General features: G+C 44.8%; 1 protein-coding gene across 1 annotated transcript in view; it reads right to left on the bottom strand.

Moving 5' to 3' along the window:
- Window positions 1-1,578: 1,578 nt before the first annotated feature.
- kmt2cb (lysine (K)-specific methyltransferase 2Cb) overlaps window positions 1,579-18,984 on the bottom strand; it is a gene marked incomplete at its 5' end in the record, with an annotated part of 190,869 nt that continues 173,463 nt past the window's right edge. The window contains 12 exons of the mRNA XM_084326982.1: window positions 1,579-2,940; window positions 8,414-8,522; window positions 9,091-9,164; window positions 10,599-10,715; window positions 12,116-12,290; window positions 12,597-12,739; window positions 13,011-13,147; window positions 13,562-14,681; window positions 14,806-14,928; window positions 17,246-17,388; window positions 18,117-18,399; window positions 18,678-18,814. Coding sequence (XP_084183108.1) covers window positions 2,848-2,940; window positions 8,414-8,522; window positions 9,091-9,164; window positions 10,599-10,715; window positions 12,116-12,290; window positions 12,597-12,739; window positions 13,011-13,147; window positions 13,562-14,681; window positions 14,806-14,928; window positions 17,246-17,388; window positions 18,117-18,399; window positions 18,678-18,814 — 2,654 coding nt within the window. The 3' untranslated portion in view covers window positions 1,579-2,847. The remainder of the gene's footprint in view (window positions 2,941-8,413; window positions 8,523-9,090; window positions 9,165-10,598; window positions 10,716-12,115; window positions 12,291-12,596; window positions 12,740-13,010; window positions 13,148-13,561; window positions 14,682-14,805; window positions 14,929-17,245; window positions 17,389-18,116; window positions 18,400-18,677; window positions 18,815-18,984) is intronic.

Genomic DNA, 18,984 nt, shown 5'->3' on the forward strand with positions numbered 1-18,984 from the left:
TCACAATAAACTGAATTGAACTGCAGCAACTATGTTTGGTCCATAGATGTCTCCAGTGAGCAGTTATATATATATATATATATATATTTTTTTTTAGATTAGATTAGATTCAAATGTATTGTCATTAGTACAGTACAATGAAAAATAGTTTGGCATCCAACCAGAGTGCAAATGTAACAGTAAAGTGCAATAGTAGTATACAATATACAATGTACACTGGAGAGCCTCACTCCAGGGAGATGATCTATATCTGCTGGATGGACCACCACACCCCCAGACCTTCAGTGTGTGTGGCACACTGGCACACACTGCATGCAGGCTCCAATCAGAACAAATTTCTTGGACATGGATTCAAATGAGTCTAGGGAATCAGCCTTGAGTTGACCCGTTTACTAATTTGTTGCATTTGCCCCATGAAAACAAACTTCCCAACTCACCTCTTCATGTTACTCAAGACATAGTATTGTATGCATATTATACTTGTTAATTTTAATGTTAATTTTTTAATCCTCTTTTTCTCCGCCTGATTTTCTGTGCTTTTTCCTCCCATCCCAATTTTTGTCGTTATGCCAATTCCCCCCCTCCCCTACCTGGTCGTTGTGCGCATGTGCCACCTACTGGTCGGTCTACCACATGCTTCCTCTGACACATGCGGAGACAGCCAGCGGCTCTCTTTTCACCCGACAGCGCGGACTCTCATTGGTGAAGTGTAACGCGTGGGAGGTCACGCTGCCTTCACCACTTCCTGTCTTTTGCTGTGCAGGCGCCCAGGCCTGACCTGTAGGAGTTGCTGTCCACAACGCCAGATTACCACCCATCAACTTCGCTCCCGCTAACTCAGCCAAACGAGTGCTGACACCTGTGCATGTTATACTCTAAGGAAATGTTCCTTCATAGTCCATATTAAACTATTTACCCCCCCATCGTGTACATGGACGATACAATCACACATGAAACATATTAAGATGTAAAATAGTTTATTTTTGTAAATGTTTCTAAATTCAATTCCACAAACTCCAAACCTCATATTACTCTGTACACTTCAAAAAGGCATTTTTCAAAAAACAAACAAAAAAACAAAAACATTTCAGACTACTTTACAGGACCAAGAAAAATGTATAGCACAAACACACTGGCAGGATGATGTAATATCATACAAGAGAAGAAAAATATCCAAGAAACAATTTTGTTACAACCATTCATTGAGAAAAATATATACAATTGAGTCTTCGGAAAGTTAAAAAAATACATGCCATATACATTACAAGTTCTAAGACTGTCTCCAAAAATGTTTACAGTCGACTTGAAATTGTGCACGCAAACCTCCTCCATTTCTAAGCATGTGAGTTATGTGAAGTGTCAGTATAAGAAACATACACTGATCAAGTAGAACGCCTTCTCTACTTAAAAAGGTAGCACCACCTACTGTTCCAAATAATTGTTTTCATACTAATCATGATTCTCTCTTTCAGTTACACATTAGTTTCATCTAACTTGCAAAATAATTAGATGTTTGCACCTACTGCCCCCCCCCCCCCCCCCCGCAAAAAAAGTAAAAACAATTAAAAACTGAAACAGATGAAAACACGGTGGTGTTTCTACGCCTATTTGTGTTAAAAAGTTAAAAGTTGCTTTTGGGTTTAAAACCTAATTCACAGTTGTTTACAATCAAACCTGATTAATAGCAAACAGATCAGAATGATCTCTTACTATCCGAAGATTTCCTTTGAATCTGTAACCGATAACTCGTTACCACATTAGTCAACAAAAATATTTATTTTCGAGTGGTCAAAGTACGTGTAAATCACAAAACACTACGCTACAATACCTTACTTTTAATACAACAAAAATACTTTGTGAATTATTGTGGTTATTTTACAAATTCTGTACAGAATAATCATAATATATACTCTCAAAATGAAATCATAATGTCCATCTTAAATAAATTTCAACGACAAACTGAACAAAAACATATTTTTTAATTTTTTTCTTTTTTAAAAACACCCAAACATCAAGAAGGTTAAGGTAGTATTTGGTCGGTTATTCCTATAGTTTTCTTTATGTACATTTATACAAAAGTAACAGCATGTCTTCAATCTTCAAAAAAAAAACAATAGCAGTCTAGCCTTCTTGAACTGTCTCATCATTTTGAGAATAAAATTCATTCACTCAGTAATAAATACAAAACGTCCTCTCGAATTCCACACAAATCACAAGACAGAAACCTAGGATAAAACTGACTCATGGAATCAAGTATCTTAAAGTTTTTTTTTCGTGTGTATTTGTTTCTTTTTTTCTCTGTCTTTTTTTAAATTTTCTTTTTAGTGCAAGTTAATATTCCCTTCGCGGTATTCATTGCTGTACATTCCCCATTCAGTGATGTCTACATTTAGTCATACGGTACTGTATACATTTGACAGTATGAAACGAAAGGGCCTGCCCTTATTAACCAATAAGGCCGCACCCCGGAGAGTGCTCTCTCCTCATTCGCTGGTGGATATTGCGCCTTAGGTACACCGAAAACAAACACACAGATACACACACGCACACGCACGCACACGCACACACACACACAGACAGAGGACATCCAATAGAACCAGAGCCTCACACATATGGCACAAGTCACATCCTGCTACAGCCTCATCGTCATCATCCTCATCCCCTCCGACAACAATCATCCTTCCTTGCGATCACGGGACTTCATTCACCTCTCTAAGGGTTCAGGCCTTCTGCTCATTCATAACATGACTTTAGTGTGAAGCACCTTTCTCTGCACACAAGAGCAAGGCATCCGCACAGTATGGCAAGGAATGCATTTTGTGTTTTATTGTCCATTTTAGTTTTGACTCAGTTAATCCACTTCCTGCATTCAGGAGCACCACAGTGGCAGGCGATCTTGTGCTGACCGTCCGCTGTGTCGAACTGGTAGTCAAAGTACAGCTGGAAAACAGACAAACAAACAAACAAAAAGGACAGTGAGCATGAAAGCCACACAATGGCAGGCAGAGAGAGAGATAGATAAGTAGTAAATACATATATATATATATATATATATATATATATATATATATATGTAACGGCCAAAATGGACTTAAAGTGCAATGGATTTATGTGACCAGGGGGTGGCGCTTCTTTTATTTAAGCGTCACGTACACCTGTAGGAGGAGGAGTTTTGACCCGGAAAAGGCAATGGTTTTTGACCGCACGTACGACGCAGGTATCAGGTCGAAATGTTTGTATCCAATTAGGTATCATATTCATTATCATTTAATCAGTTTAAGGAACAAAAAACAAGGATATTCTGTTTGCACGGTGAAGCAAATAAATATCATTTTCCAAGAAAGCTGCCTGCATTGTGTCATTGGGACAAGGACTGTTTGGTATGAGACCAGGAATATAACGGCGCGTCAGCCAGTCTAACTGGGGATCAAGATTTCTCAGTAGCTCCGTATAAGACGGGAGCTCCTTTAATATTAGTCAAAAACCGCGCACCAGTTGGACTCTTGCTTGGAGACTGGGGAAGATTCGATGCGTTAGGGGACGTCGGAGAATCTCCACCGGAGGAAGGCGAGGAGCTGCTGCTGTTGTTGTGTGGAGGAAGAGGATTCTACTGTTGCTGCTGCATCGCGGATCCGCCTGCAGCCGTTCGTGGAGGAGGAAGACACCGGTGCTGACCCGAAGTGGCTGAGGATCAGTACTGGACCGCGAGTACTGATCCGTGAGGCGACATCATGGTACCCAACGCAAGGAGGTATGTGAATAGCGCTATATAAATACATGGCCATGTAAAATTGTGTGCACACATAACTTGGGGTTGAGCGTAAATCCATGGTTGCTGAAGAGGAATAACACTTGACTACGCGGACCTTTTTTGTAGTGACTATGTTGCGCGACTCGTCACCAGCCGTCTCGTTTTAATTCAGACAATCTAATAACATGGCGACGCGCAAAACGGCATCAAACGTTTCCATGGAGACCACAGCGCGCTCCGCTGTTAGCGGTGACGTCACTGGGAAACGTGTCGTTAAAATGACTGCCAAGGCTGTTGCAGAACATTGTGGCAAATTGGATGCCAGCAGAAAACGTAAATTTAACATGGCAGCCAAGATAAAAGATTCAATTCTTGGTTTCATGTTAAATAATGAGAAGAAAAAAGTAGAGAATGCTCTTACAGATTTGAATCAGGTGTGTTATGAGGCGAAATGCATACATGACAATCTTCTGTTGGGTTATACGTTACATGATGAAAAAGAAGAACAAGACACCTGGTTTAAAGCAAAAATGTTGTCAATCAATGAGTGTATTTCAAATGCAAAACTGTGGGTTTCAAATATTGAAGGTATAACGAATGTACATGATGAATATGATGGTAAAACAACTGAAGGTGATTTGCATTTAATGGATGATGGTATTGCTCCAAATGACAGTGTGTCAAACATTGTGAGCAAATATTCAAAAACAAGTAGCAGGTCATCTGCCAGGATCTTAGCTGAAGCCGATAGAGCTGCACTTCTCGCTCGTGCTGATTCTCTAAAAGAAAAACATGCTTTGGAGGAGCAGGAGCATCAGTTGAAGGAGCAGGAACTAAAGTTGAAGGAGCAGGAGCATCAGTTGAAGGAGCAGGAACTAAAGTTGAAAAGAAAAAAGGAACAACTAGAGGTGGACACTGAATTGGCTGCAAGCACTGCAAGGTTGGCCGTGTTGCACTCCTCTGAAAGTAAGCGTTCATCTCGTGCACCTTCAAATGCAATGAATTCCTATTTTGAAAGGGAACACCACAAGCTAAATCCTGTTGCAAGGGAATACCAACCTGGGACATTAACACAACGAAGTAAATTGACACAATTGTCAATACCACCAAACAAGCCTGTGGATGTGAGACCAAAGGAACGTGGTCAATGGCATAGCACTGCTGCTAACCGCCAATATAATCACAACCACAAGGAACAGGAAAGCAGAATGGGAACAACTGACAATGTTCAAATCAATTCAAACCAACCTGCAAACATGCTTACCATCATGGAGAGGCAAAATGAGATAACTGCTGCTCTGGTGCAGCAACAGCATTCCAGGTCTCTGCCACCACGAAATATCCCAACATTTGAAGGTGACCCTCTCCAATACAGAACATTCATCAAAGCATTTGAACAAGGAGTGGAGGAAAAGGCTACAGACGCTGATGCTTTGTATTATCTGGAGCAGTTCACAAGAGGACAGCCACAGGAATTGGTGCGTAGCTGCCAGCATATGGCTCCTGAGCGTGGTTACGCAGTGGCAAAGGGTCTTCTTAAAGAACACTTTGGAAACCAGTACAAAATAGGAAGTGCCTACATGCAAAAGGCCTTGGCATGGCAAACAATAAAATCTGAGGATGTCAAGGCACTTCAAGCCTACTCCTTATTCTTGCGTGGCTGCTGCAATGCAATGGAGGAGCTTCAGTACATGCAGGAGTTGGACATGCCTGTCAACATGAGGGCCATTATATCAAAACTGCCATTCAAGATGAGGGAGCAATGGAGGAGTACGGCTCATGGCATAATGGAAAATACACAGGAAAGAGCTCACTTCGGTGATATGATCAGGTTTGTGGAGCGACATGTTAGCCTTCTTTCTGACCCTCTGTTTGGTGACATACAGGATCCAAATTCTGGTGTGGTTGGCACAACATCTCTCACCAGGTTTGAATCATATCCCAACAGAGTGAAAAGAAACATTGTCGCCACCACAGTAATATCTGAGAGAGCCAAGGAGCTGACATCACCAACACCAGGTACAGTGAATGCTAGGAGAGCTGGATGCCTTTGCTGTGCTCGCAGTCACTCGTTGGAGGAGTGCAAACAACTGCAGGAGAAAAGGCACAAGGAGAAAATGTACTTTCTGAGGGAAAAGGGAGTTTGCTTTGCATGCTTATGTGTTGGTCACATGAGCAGAGACTGCGAAAGGCGCTTGGTATGCAAAGTCTGTGGTCAAACTCACCCCACCCTGCTTCACATCAAAAGGCAACCATTTTCTCCAGAACAGTTACAGCAACCAACTTCACTGCAAACATGTGGACATACAGGGGCCGGTAAGGACCGGTGTGTATTAGCCATTCTCCCTGTGAATGTGAAAGCAGCAAACGGAAACATAGTACAAACATACGCCTTCTTAGACCCTGGTAGCTCAGCCACATTCTGCTCTGAACGCCTAATGCAGAGGCTGAATATCACAGGCAGAGGAACCACCTTCCTACTGAGCACCATGGGGCAAGAGACGGGTGTTCCAGCTTACTCCTTGACTGGGTTGGAGGTAGCTGGTTTGGACAGCGATGACTTTTATGTTCTTCCGGAAGTTCTCACACAGAAGAAAATGCCAGTCACGGCTGAGAACATGGTGACACCTGAAGAACTGTCTAAATGGTCATATTTGTCCAACGTACACATCCCACGCCTAAAAGCAAATGTCGACCTGTTGATTGGAACCAACACTCCCAAGATATTGGAACCTTGGGAGGTCATCAACAGTCACAGGAATGGCCCGTATGCTATAAGGACAGTGCTGGGATGGGTCGTTAATGGTCCACTGAATGGAAACAGTGGTGTTGTGGAGTCAGAGTTTCCCTCTGCTACAGTGAACAGGATCTCTGTGTGCAGACAGGAAGAAATGCTGGCCGATCAGGACAAACACAACTTCAAAGAAGTAGCTGTGAAAGAGAAGGAAGTGTCCAGAGAAGACCTAAGCCACCTGGAAAAATTTGAAAGTTCAGCAGTGCTTCAGCAGGAGAGGTACTGCTTGAAATTACCTTTTAACAAGGAGGTCTGTCTGCCCAACAATGTGGGAGTGACTAGGCTGGATACAGCGTTTGAAGATGGACTCTTGAGAGTTGTAGGAACATTGAGCAGAGGATCAACACCAGAGGAAGCTAAACCTCCACTCATTCTCTCCAAGGACCAGCAAGTTTCAATGCTCATTCTCAAGCATGTACACCAGAATCGGAGACATGGTGGAAGGACTCACACAATGTCCAAAGTGAGGAAGAAATGTTGGATCACCAACGCCCATGCAGCTGAGAAGATCATCGCTGAATGCAGCTTTTGCAAACACTACAGTGACAGTGCAGTGGAGCAAAAGATGGCGGATCTTCCAGCAGACAGAATCCTAACTAGCATGTCCTATATGCTCTGTAAATACTAATGTACAGATACCGAGATGGCACACCATGTACCTGTTTATTGCACTGTTTTATTGGATTCTATTAATATGTTGTACCACTGTATTTTATTGGATTCTATTATATGTTGTACCACTGTATTGCACATCGTCGCGGGCAAGACCAGCCGCATTTCATTGTATACCTGTATGCCGTGACAATTAAAACTCTTGAATCTTGAATCTTGAATCTTGAATCTTGAATCCTTCCTGACCTACCACCTTTTACCAACACAGGGGTGGATAAAGGAAGAGGAAACAGGAAAGGAGGAGGAACAGGAAGTCGAGGAACCAGGAAAGGAGGAGGAGCCAGGAGTGCTAACTCGCTTCAGAGAGGAACCGGTGGCATTCATGGGTGACATTCAAGCCATGTTCCACCAGGTGAAGGTCGCTGAGGAAGACAGTGATTTTCTGTGCTTTCTCTGGGACAAGAGGAAAAGGAGTTTGGCAGCTGGAGATATTGTAGTCGTCATGGATTCTTCAGCTCCTCGTGGGTCCTGGCCACTTGGCAGGGTTCTTTCCAGACGAACAAGGTCTGGTGCGTTCTGTAAAATTGCAGACTAAAGGTGGCACCATTGTAAGGCCAGTGACAACTGTGTTTGGTTCATGAAGCGTAGATGCACTTAATCCATAACATGTTTTGGCTCTTATTTGTTTTGTTTATTTATTTTTTGAATTGTTATGTCTGCATGCCTTAACAATTAGGGGCCGGTGTGTAACGGCCAAAATGGACTTAAAGTGCAATGGATTTATGTGACCAGGGGGTGGCGCTTCTTTTATTTAAGCGTCACGTACACCTGTAGGAGGAGGAGTTTTGACCCGGAAAAGGCAATGGTTTTTGACCGCACGTACGACGCAGGTATCAGGTCGAAATGTTTGTATCCAATTAGGTATCATATTCATTATCATTTAATCAGTTTAAGGAACAAAAAACAAGGATATTCTGTTTGCACGGTGAAGCAAATAAATATCATTTTCCAAGAAAGCTGCCTGCATTGTGTCATTGGGACAAGGACTGTTTGGTATGAGACCAGGAATATAACGGCTCGTCAGCCAGTCTAACTGGGGATCAAGATTTCTCAGTAGCTCCGTATAAGACGGGAGCTCCTTTAATAATATATATATATAGATCAGGGGTGTCCTGGCCCGTGGGATAAAGTACAACCCTGAGAGGGAGAGAAAGAGAGAGATAGATACAGTCTCTATTCAAGGAAAATAAACCTACCTCCTCTCCTTTCTCAATCCTGCGATTGCAGCTGATGATGATTTTGTAGCCTCTTTCAAATGTTACCACCTCAGCAACACAGTTTGGGGCACAAGAGTGGTTAACATACCTTTATAATGGAAGAAAGAAATAGAGAAAAGCATTGGTCACAACCCTCACAGCCACGGTAGACATTACTAACGTTGACTAGAATAGGGAGGCGTAGTGGTTACGTCATTTCTGTTTCCGGCCGGTCCACCTCGCAAAATTGCAACGTATTTCCCCATTGCCCATTTCTAAATCTTCTCGTTTAAAACAAATAAAGCATGAACATTTGCATGGAGTACCTTTCTGTACGTATTCATCCACAATCTATAGCTCAACATGAAAATATTCGCAATTAATCGTAAAATAAAATATCACCTAATTTTATTTCAACCAAAAATGCTTAAACAATAATGTTAGTGTGCAAAAATGGAAAGCTTTCCAATGTTCATGAGGCAGAGTTGTTACAATAGCCGATAATCCATTTTCCCAATGATAAATCCCTATACGGGTGGACCTCGCCGTCAGACTACACCTCCCTATAGTCAATCAAGCTCTGATAGTCAATCACTTCCTCCACTGTGACGAAAGACGCCATCTCACAAAGTTCACATTGTCACCACGTGGGAATAATCAATAGAATGTTACAGTACCTTGCCAGACCCCCGGTCAGAGAAGCATCAACAACATGCTCGCTGTCGATGCGGAACATGAACACTCCGTGGTTCTGTGAGGAAGGAATCTAAATTACTGTGTGGAAGTTTTAACTGGAGCAGCTTAACCCCTGAGACAGACAGGAAGCAGGGGCAAAATTTACCATATTCCCACAGTGACCATTTTGCTCTTATGTCATGCTCAGATTGGGATCCTGGAGGGTGGAAAGGAATCCCAACCTTCATGAAATAAGAAGCGGGTGCCATTTAAAGCACATTCCACGTCCGTTCTGTTTCCTGTCTGTTTCAAGGCAAAGACTAAAGGGAATTATGTTCAAAAACATCAACAGATACCATTATAATCCTTCATTAAAGAGACCCTGACATTTTACATTTGATTTGGTTATATTGTCATATTGTGGAGAAAACATTTAATCTTTGTCCTTAACCTAAAATGGTTAGCATTCCATATTGAAAAGGAGCCTGGCTGTTCACACCAGAAACCATTTCTCTTCCGGTCAACAAGAGACTCCACTCCTCTGCTCCAATCAATCAGCCTCTACGCCGTTTGGTGGAACCGGCGAGGTTAATCATGCACCTGGTCAAATCTTCATGGTTGATACAAATGTATTGGTAAAACAGGTGAGGGGTGTGGGAAGGAGGGTACAGGGGGGAGGGATGACCAGGGGAGGGAAGGAGGGTACAGGGGGAGGGATGACCAGGGGAGGGAAGGAGGGTACAGGGGGAGGGATGACCAGGTGAGGAAAGGAGGGTACAGGGGAAAAAAATTACCAGGTGAGGGGAGAGGAAAGGAGGGTGCAGGGGGGAGGGATGACCAGGTGAGGGGAGAGGGAAGGAGGGTACAGGGGGGAGGGATGACCAGGTGAGGGGAGAGGGAAGGAGGGTGCAGGGGGGAGAGATGACCAGGTGAGGGGAGAGGGAAGGAGGGTACAGGGGGAGGGATGACCAGGTGAGGGGAGAGGGAAGGAGGGTGCAGGGGGGAGAGATGACCAGGTGAGGGGAGAGGGAAGGAGGGTGCAGGGGGGAGAGATGACCAGGTGAGGGGAGAGGGAAGGAGGGTACAGGGGGGAGGGATGACCAGGTGAGGGGAGAGGGAAGGAGGGTACAGGGGGGTGGGGAGGTGTTAACAAAAGGCCTTGAAAGGAACTTCCACAACTGAAACCAGACAAGACCGCGGAACTATCGCTCACGATTGGGAGCCGGCCACAGAGCTCCGCATCGTGGACCTCGGCCTGAATGATGCAATCAGTTAACATGGGTGCTGAAAGGACCCTGGCTGCACTTCTGTGCCTTGATGTCCAGTCTGTCCCCGGCGGTAAGAGAAACACGGAAGGCACACAAAATGCCTTGAGGATACGACATGGATACACAATCAAAGGGAAACTGAAGCACAACTGAAGAAATGTTTTTCCACAATGTGACAAGTGTCTGGTGAAGAACAATAACCAACTAAAATTCAACATGTCCAAGTATCCTCCATTACATACCTGCAATCTATAGGTCTTCTCTTTCCTGATGGCAACCTCGTTGCGGAGGATGGTTCCGTTGTACTCGATCACCATGGTTTGTTTCTCAATGTCCCTGGCGGCAAACAGCCCCAGGCCCTGTGAACACATCAAGAATTCAGATATCTATTCTGTCCACAGGAAATGTCACCGGAGAGACCAGAGAAAGCAGCAGCCTTTCCCGCCATCATAATCAATTACTGTATTGGCCCGAATCACCCATGGAAAAGTTGTCTTATATTCAAGGACTAGAGACTGAGAGGTGTCGGGGTAAGGGATGTTTAACATTGGAGCAATATTTTGCCCCTTTCCTGGTAAGATAGCAATGACATATCTATGGATTCCTTGCAATGTTTAGTCTCATAGGATACCACTGGCTTCCCGGTAGCTTAAACTGAGCCCGTTGTCTCTAGAAGACGGTAATGTTAATGTTGGATGATCCAACATGCAGGTGGGGTTTTCATTTTGAACTAGCTGTAGGCCAAGTTAACCAAGAAGATTTCATCTAAATTTAATGAATTCATTACATTTCTTATCTTGTTTTTTTGTTGTGTATCTGTGTTTCACTGGAGATAGATGTCCAGGTTGTACTGAAATACTAATTATACAAAATAAATCAAACTTTTAAGATCATGGCCAGGCAGTCTTAATTAAATACATCTTTATTCAAGTCAAATGATTTTTTTTTATTATCTACTTTTTCTCCCCATTTTACATTTTTCTCCCATCCCAATTTCGTATTATCCAATTCTACCCTCCCCTGTCTCGAACGTTGTTAGACCATGCCTCCCACTGGTCGGCTGCAATGTGGACGAAGCCTTGCATCACGTATCCCCTCCGGTTCACGAGGAGGCAGCCGTCGCATCGTTTCACCTGCACAGCGCAATCTCTCAGCGGCGAGGAGTAACGCGTGGGAGGCTCACGCTGCCCCCGTTGCTTCCTGATTCTGCTGTACAGGCGCACCAACCGACCTGTAGGAGTCGCTGTCCACAACGTCCGATGAATTTAAAAATAAATAATTTAGGTAAATTTCATGGGGGGAGTAGGGCTGCCCCATCTTATAAGCAGGGTCGTCTTTTATTCAGGCTGATAATAATTTGACTAGATGATTCACGGAGGCGGACAATAGAGTCTTTGATTAAGGATAGAGTTTACTGACAGACTGACACGTTGCAATATGGAGAGACCTAGGTTAAAGCAATCGGCCCTATAGCCTAGATCTCTGTAGAATGGCGAGCTGACAAAATATTTATACAGGAGAGTAGACAAAACAAGTGGATATGATGTACATGCAGATATATCTGGAATTATAGATATGACGTACAGAGATCTGGATAAAAGAATATACTTGAGAATGCTGTGTGTGCATGTGTGTACAAGTTGAGGGTGTTAAGAGAGAGAGAGTGAGAGGGGTAACGTGTATGAAAGAGAGAAGTGTGTTGGTAAATTTCCATGTCAGGGGCCAATACAGTATTTGATTTATCTGGCTCAGAACCTACCTGGATGCGGGAGCGGCCCAGGAAGACATTGGCTCTCCACTCGCTCTTCATCCAGCGGTATTGTGAGGACCTGGGGTGCACTACCGGAGGCTTGCTGTGGGGGGCGGCACCTTCTCCCTGGGCCACATTCTGGTTGGACCTGGTACTGTTGGTAGATACAGCCTGCGGCTGTGGCCTGTGTGTTCAGAGGAGGGGAGCAGGCCTTAGTCAAATAATAAAATTTGTCACATTTTACAACAAATACATTTTAACTTTTGAAAGACATGGAAACTGTGCGTCATATCATTGTTTACTATATGAAAGAAGAATGCAACATTTTGTAGGATAAAAATAAAGCTCTTCTTGGGAGCTTGTTAGTGGTTGCATTCATTTTTTATTTCCAAATAATAGCTGCGAAGACGTGACCGCCACTTAAACTGGATTAGGATTTTTTTTCTAGGGGATCAGAGGAGATAGAACAGTGGGTCCAACATCCTGTTACCTGATGACCAGCGAGATGCAGGAGGAGACGGCTCTGGGCTGGGCCCGGGCGCTGCCGGCGGGGTTGAAGATCAGGGGCAGCTCCATCAGAGGGTTGCGTCCGTAGCGTAAGGAGTACTTCCCACAAGCCTCCACTCCTGGGAGCTGGATGGGAATAAGAAACAGGTTGAGATTCTGCAACTTGTTATATTAACTCATTGCTTCAACATTAGTATCCTATATACCGGTATATTAACATTACTACTTAGTTTCAATTGACCTCACACCGGCCTCTTTTCTTGATCCTCCAATCACAAAAGTTGATTCCCTAGCAACAGTTGTGGTTGGAGGATCAAGAAAAGAGAGGCGGGGCTTGAGATAGGTCAATTCAACATTCTGTAGCTTGAGCCAAGGCAATGTGGAAGCAGACACAAACCGATTCAGTGATTTTGGTGACCGCCGAGACTGTGAGCCCAAACAGGTCCTCTCCTTTCAGGTAGACGGGAAAGAGTTTCAAAGTGCCGGATTCAGTTCTCCGCTCTGCAACAGGACCCAGAACCTTATCCCACACCCCTAATGGAGCAAAGTGAAACATCCCAGATGGTTATCAACAGAGTCACATTTTACACAAAACTGGGAACTGGGAACATGGAACAATCTATTGTAGGGCTGCCCCCTCTTAGTAATGTCCTGGTAAACATGAGATTTAAAGTAGTCCTTCTGATTGATCGAAAAAAAATCCATGACAATTAGTCAACCAGGTATTTCTTTAGTGGAGAGGACAGCCCTAACCATTTGATTTGATTTGAGTTTTATTTATCTCGAACCAACACACATAATAAATCACCAACAAATTGATAAAAGCAAAAACAATATACATACATATATCTACACACACATATACATATATACGTAAACACACATACAGACAAACACACAAATAAAAATAAACCGTCCATCATACATCTTCTAGGAGATGAGACACACCTTTGGCAGTGGAGTCCGACAGGACCAGCTCCTGGTAGCCTTGTTCGATGACCCGGATGGTGAACTCGGGCAGGTCCTCCCTCTCCTCCACGGAACACACGTAGCGGCAGCGCCGGTTGCCATGACGCATGCTCCAGTAGATGCGACAGGCCTCGTAGCCGACCGGGAAGATGGTGGTGGACGAGTGGAAGGCCGCCATCTGCTGGGGGGTGAGCTGGCCTATGGCGTGCAGCACCAGGCTGCCCACGCGCAAAGTGTACCCCAGCTCGGGCTGCTGCACGGCAGAGGCCATCTGACGCACCTCGTCCCTTTGGACGTAGACGCGGCGGAACACGGCGAAGCAGCGCAGCTCGTGGTCCAGTGCCTGGCCGGCGGTGCCGCGGGGCCGGTGGGCGTGACACAGCATGGTCTTGTCCTTGAAGAAGGTGCAGTGAGCCTGCAGGGCGCAGGTGAAATGGTAGACGTTGGTGCAGCGCAGGCGATGGCAGCCGCTGGTGGCGCCGGTCTGCTGGCAGAAGGCACAGCGGACAGACTGGCCGCGGCGCAGCGCCAGCTCCACGTTGATGAGGGCGCCGGCCTGCGTCTCGTACACCTCGGTGGACCACAGGGCACAGTTGAGGTGGACCCACACGTCCATGTCGAGGTTAAGCAGCCTGGCGGGGCCGTCAGTGATCCCGTCGCCCAGCTGGTGGCAGAAGCAGCAGCGTCGCTGGTCCCGGAGTGAGGCGGGGGGGCGCAGGGACGCGCCCAGCTTCTTCAGGAGCTCGTCGATCTTATCCTCGTCCGGGAGCTGAGAGTTCCCTCTTTGCACCACGACCTGGACCGTCCACTTCCTCCAGCGGAGGCCCTTCTGTCTCTTCCCCTGGTGCCACCCGTCGTGGTGCGCTCTCTGCCGGGCCTTCAGCTTCACCGTCACTTTGATGGTGTCGGCCTTGGGCTCAGGCTTGGGCGGCTCCCCGACCGTGGGGAAGGGGATGGGAGGGGTGGAGGGGGGAGACTGCTTGGGCTGGAGCTGGACCAGGCAGTGCACATCCATGGAGGACATGTTGTTACTGTACTGGTGCTGGGCTTTAGACAGATTCTCCTTCTGCTCAGACTCTGGGAGGAGGGCCACGGATTCCTGGAAGCACAAAACCACAATGTGATGCCCAGCAGTGGTAAAGAAAACGACAACCAAAAAACATATCGATTGCCTACAATTTAGATTGATGGTGTTTTATACATGGCTTCCACTTTGGACAAACCTTTGTTTCAGTTGTCAATCTGGGCTGTGAGGATGAGGAGGATGAAGAGGAGGAATAGAGGAGGAAGCAGCTGTGGCTGCAGAAGACAAAGTTCGCCTCAGACTTCAGCTGCCCTTCAGACTCCTAATAAAGACACAGTATTAAGAGCATGAGCCAGGAATACAGTAATACATGAAAGACCGGTCAATGTACATTATTAAAGCTTAATTGATTAAAAGGAGTTATTAAATAAACATCAAAAACATACAATATTAAAATAGCAAAGGCATCCACGAGACTGCGGTCGGGGGGCATGCTGCTTAACCCACTAATTGCTCTGAGATGGAGTTCACTCCAACTGGGAGGATTTACATAATCAGGGGATGTGTGTAGTGCGACTGTGTGTGCGACTGTGTGTGTGTGTGTGTGTGTGTGTGTGTGTGTGTGTGTGTGTGTGTGTGTGTGTGTGTGTGGGCCTTCAGGCTGAATGTGGATTAATATACCCTTTGAAGTGAGGCCTGGGCCTCTGGTCAGTGCCCCCTGAGGGAAACTAAGAATAAGTCATGGTTGTCTAACAAAAAGGGGTCTTAATGGGCTGTGGGCGTGATAGTAGTAATATAGATTTAACTGTATAGATTATGTGGACTATTAGCTAGCTGGTTAGGAGAAATAATAGGGGTACTAGATAGAAATGTCAATGTTTGGCTGAAGATCACTTGGTAACACGTTACTTTAGGGGGGGCACAATAATTAGGAACTAATAAGAAACTATGTTAACAAACCGTCGATTAACCATCATTTACTCAAGTCACAGACCTGTGGCTTCTATTTTGCCTGTCCGTTTCACTATCAAATCCCAATTTCTTAGCTGCTTAACTCTAATTATTCTAAAAGTTATGAACTGGAAACAACTAGTAAGGGAGGAAAATTGGTTTTGTCAATGGTATATCTCCCCCAAGGGGGGATGACCATCACAATCTGGTTTGGTAGTTCCAAGGTTCTTGTGGGCGTGGTCACTGTACCGGGTTTGGTAGTGCCAAGTGCCGAGGTTGCTGGTAAAACTAAGCAACCTCTTGGGGGGAAAAAGGAGAACATGTAGTTCCTCATCAATTCCTTGGTACATAATCATTACTTGTGCCCCCTAAAGTTAAGTGTTACTCTTAACCTGTTATGCCCTAGCCATATTTTCACAAAATTCGCCTAAAAGTACATACCTATGTAAATAGAAGATTGCTCCACTTCTACAAGGTCCATTTGCATGTTCTTGGTATCTAGGGACATCGATGGACCTCAGGGAATGTATTCCCAGTGTCAGAGATATTGTGTCTGTTACTATGCTTGAGTAAATTGTAATGAACCAAAGGAGAATATAATTCTTAATTTCTTTCTTTCTTCTTTTCCATCTTTGACAGTGAATAACACCATGCTAACATTGACCAGACGTGAACATCTGAGCTCATTCAGCACCTTATTGAGATCATGTGTTTTTTAAGCAAATGAGGGTTTTGTAGATACAGTACTGAATTTTGCCATCGGGACACATGCAATTTGAAATATGAATATAGAATATCAGGCCTATAAATAACCTTATTATGTCCAAGTCATACATCCATGGATTGTGCAAAATCTCCTCTTTCCAATGGCAGAGTTAAATATGGATTTAGTACCACCAAGCACCCATAACAGGGCAGCAAAGACTGTGAATGAAATCTACTGTAAGTAGTACAGTTACTTTTTTATAATGTAAATAGTTCTTCCATTGTTCATCAGATTGAGACGCGTTTCTCTTCTTCTAATCTAGATGTTCACAGAAAGGTAAAGAAACAAACTACATTCTATTTTATGGCAATAACGTTCAGGTTTGTTCGACCCGTGAGATATAATCACAAAAATGCCAGAATGTTTTGCTAATAATATTTTCAACAGCTTTGACAGAGGCTGGTGTGAGCTGGGTAGTGTAGTTTTATGAAATGTCGATGTCCATGAAAAGCCCTGGGTTTCCTCTCTCATAGGACTACAACGTTTTCATGACACGTTACTTCCTCGTGTCTAATTCATCCGGTTTCCGCCGGGATGCGCAGAGATATTTATAAACTCATATCTCGCTAATAACACTTAAAATCATTTGTAAACAAACGTAGTGCTGAAAATATACACGTTGACTGCTGTTTTGATAGGGTTAGGGTCTTTACTCTTGGCTACATTTGAATTGACGCAACATTAATTAATACGGACTGTAATGATCTATTTATGACGTGATATTAATTTCGTACCGGTACCGGTCCGCTCGGGCTTAAGTGTAAGTGTAAGTAGTGTCATAGATGTGAGCTGCCACTAGGGGCAGAGTGGGTAACTGAATTAATGAATGCATGCATGACTGACTGACGGAAGTGAGAGACAGTCTATGAGGTGCTCCCTCATCTAAAAACAACCGGCTAGGCTGAAATGACTCATCTGGTACCTGTTTGTGGGCGCCGGGGAGGTCTTTGATGGATTTCTGCACTCCGTTTCCCAGAACCACCACCTTGCAGTGGCAGCACCACTGGGGCTTGGATCCAGGACTGCGGGGAGTCTTCTGATCGGGTCCTCTGACAGCAGCTGGGCCTAAAGCATCAGATCCTTTAGTCACAGATGCTAATGCATGGCTTAGCAGTAGCCCCATTTCTGGTTAACCAGAGGTTTTCAATCAAACAAGTGCATTTCGGATCAACAAGAAATTTAAATAGTGTGTTATCAATACATTTCACAATGCGTCCTACAATGATAATGACCATATTCAGGTGAAAATGATGCAACTAGATTAAGCACGCTTGTTTGGAAGATAAACACCAAATTATAGACCCAAAAGGCAATTACACAAAATAATTGAGATGAATGCCCATTATTCTGGAACTCTTGATGAAGTGTCCACTTTCTCAGTCAAGGCGGGGGGGGGGTTCTGACTGAGCTTACTGACCACATTCATTAGGGACTGTCTGACAGCACTAAGCAGGAGTTTGTGTGCCACAGTGGTCTGGCCAAGGATCGTTACTCCGTTTCATTAGCTGAGAGGATCATTGTCTGAAATCAATAAGGATGCCCATCAACACCTGGGCCAGACGCTCGCTGCCTTTAGCCCCAGACGGATAATGATGCGCGAGACAAAACAGCCATTTGTAAACATTGTTAAGAGGCCGTTAATTACACCTGAGAATGTTCAGGAGGAAACAATTGTGTATAAAGATCGCCCTGCTGCGTTGTGTTTTAGAAGACGGTGTCATTAAGTGTTACTGAAGTCACATTATGATTCGTATCAATGAAAAGACGTGAGAAAGCGAGGGTTATATTCTCACCCAAGTGGTCCGGCTGAAAGCGGAGGTGCTGATTCTGCTGCTGTTGAACCATGCCCTGTGGACCGTTGGGCCGTACCATCTGGCCTGGGCCCCCCTGGGGGCCTCCGATGTCCCTGCGTCCCTGGAAGAGCATAGGGGGCCGAGGCTCTAGACCGTGGGGGCCCACCCTCAGGCCGCTGAGCATGGCCAGGGGGCCCCTGTCTGGCGTGCTGCTAACTTCATAGCTGCTGGGGATCTTCACACACAGCAGGTCTGAGATGGCTGCCACTACCCCTGTGATGTTCTGAGACAAAGCCATAGCAACAGTAGTCTAGTCAGCGAGGTTTGAATTCAAAGTTATACCACAGCTTTTAACCCTCTCACTACCAAAGGGTTAACGCTTTCACTACCACACTACAGAAGGTTAACCCTTTCACTACCACACTACAGAAGGTTAACCTTTCACTACCACACTACAGAGGTAGTGAAAGGTTAACCTTCTGTAGTGTGGTAGTGAAAGGGTTACATGAAATCGAAATAAAGAAAGTAGTAGCAGGCAGTATTTCATTTAGTGAAGCTCACCTCCGCTGCCGACGGCCTCAGTGTGATGGCCACAGACACCAGCCCAGGTTTAGCATCATGAGACATAGGTCCAAAGTGGGAGCCAAAGAACATTCCGGAAGGCTCTGTCTTGATATCCTGCAGCTTGACCTCTGACCCTAAATGATAATAAGATGGTGTGTGGTCAAACATTTAAAACATTGAATTGGCATTCAGTGTTATCCGACACACCGCACGGAATCTGTGTACGAAGTATTCTGATGGGAAATACACAGTTTAAGATAAAAAAACAACTACAAATAACCTTGTTGTAGAAGCAAATTACTAC

Source organism: Notolepis coatsorum (assembly GCF_963971535.1).
Source record: "Notolepis coatsorum genome assembly, chromosome: 13".
In the NCBI taxonomy this organism is placed as follows: domain Eukaryota; kingdom Metazoa; phylum Chordata; class Actinopteri; order Aulopiformes; family Paralepididae; genus Notolepis; species Notolepis coatsorum.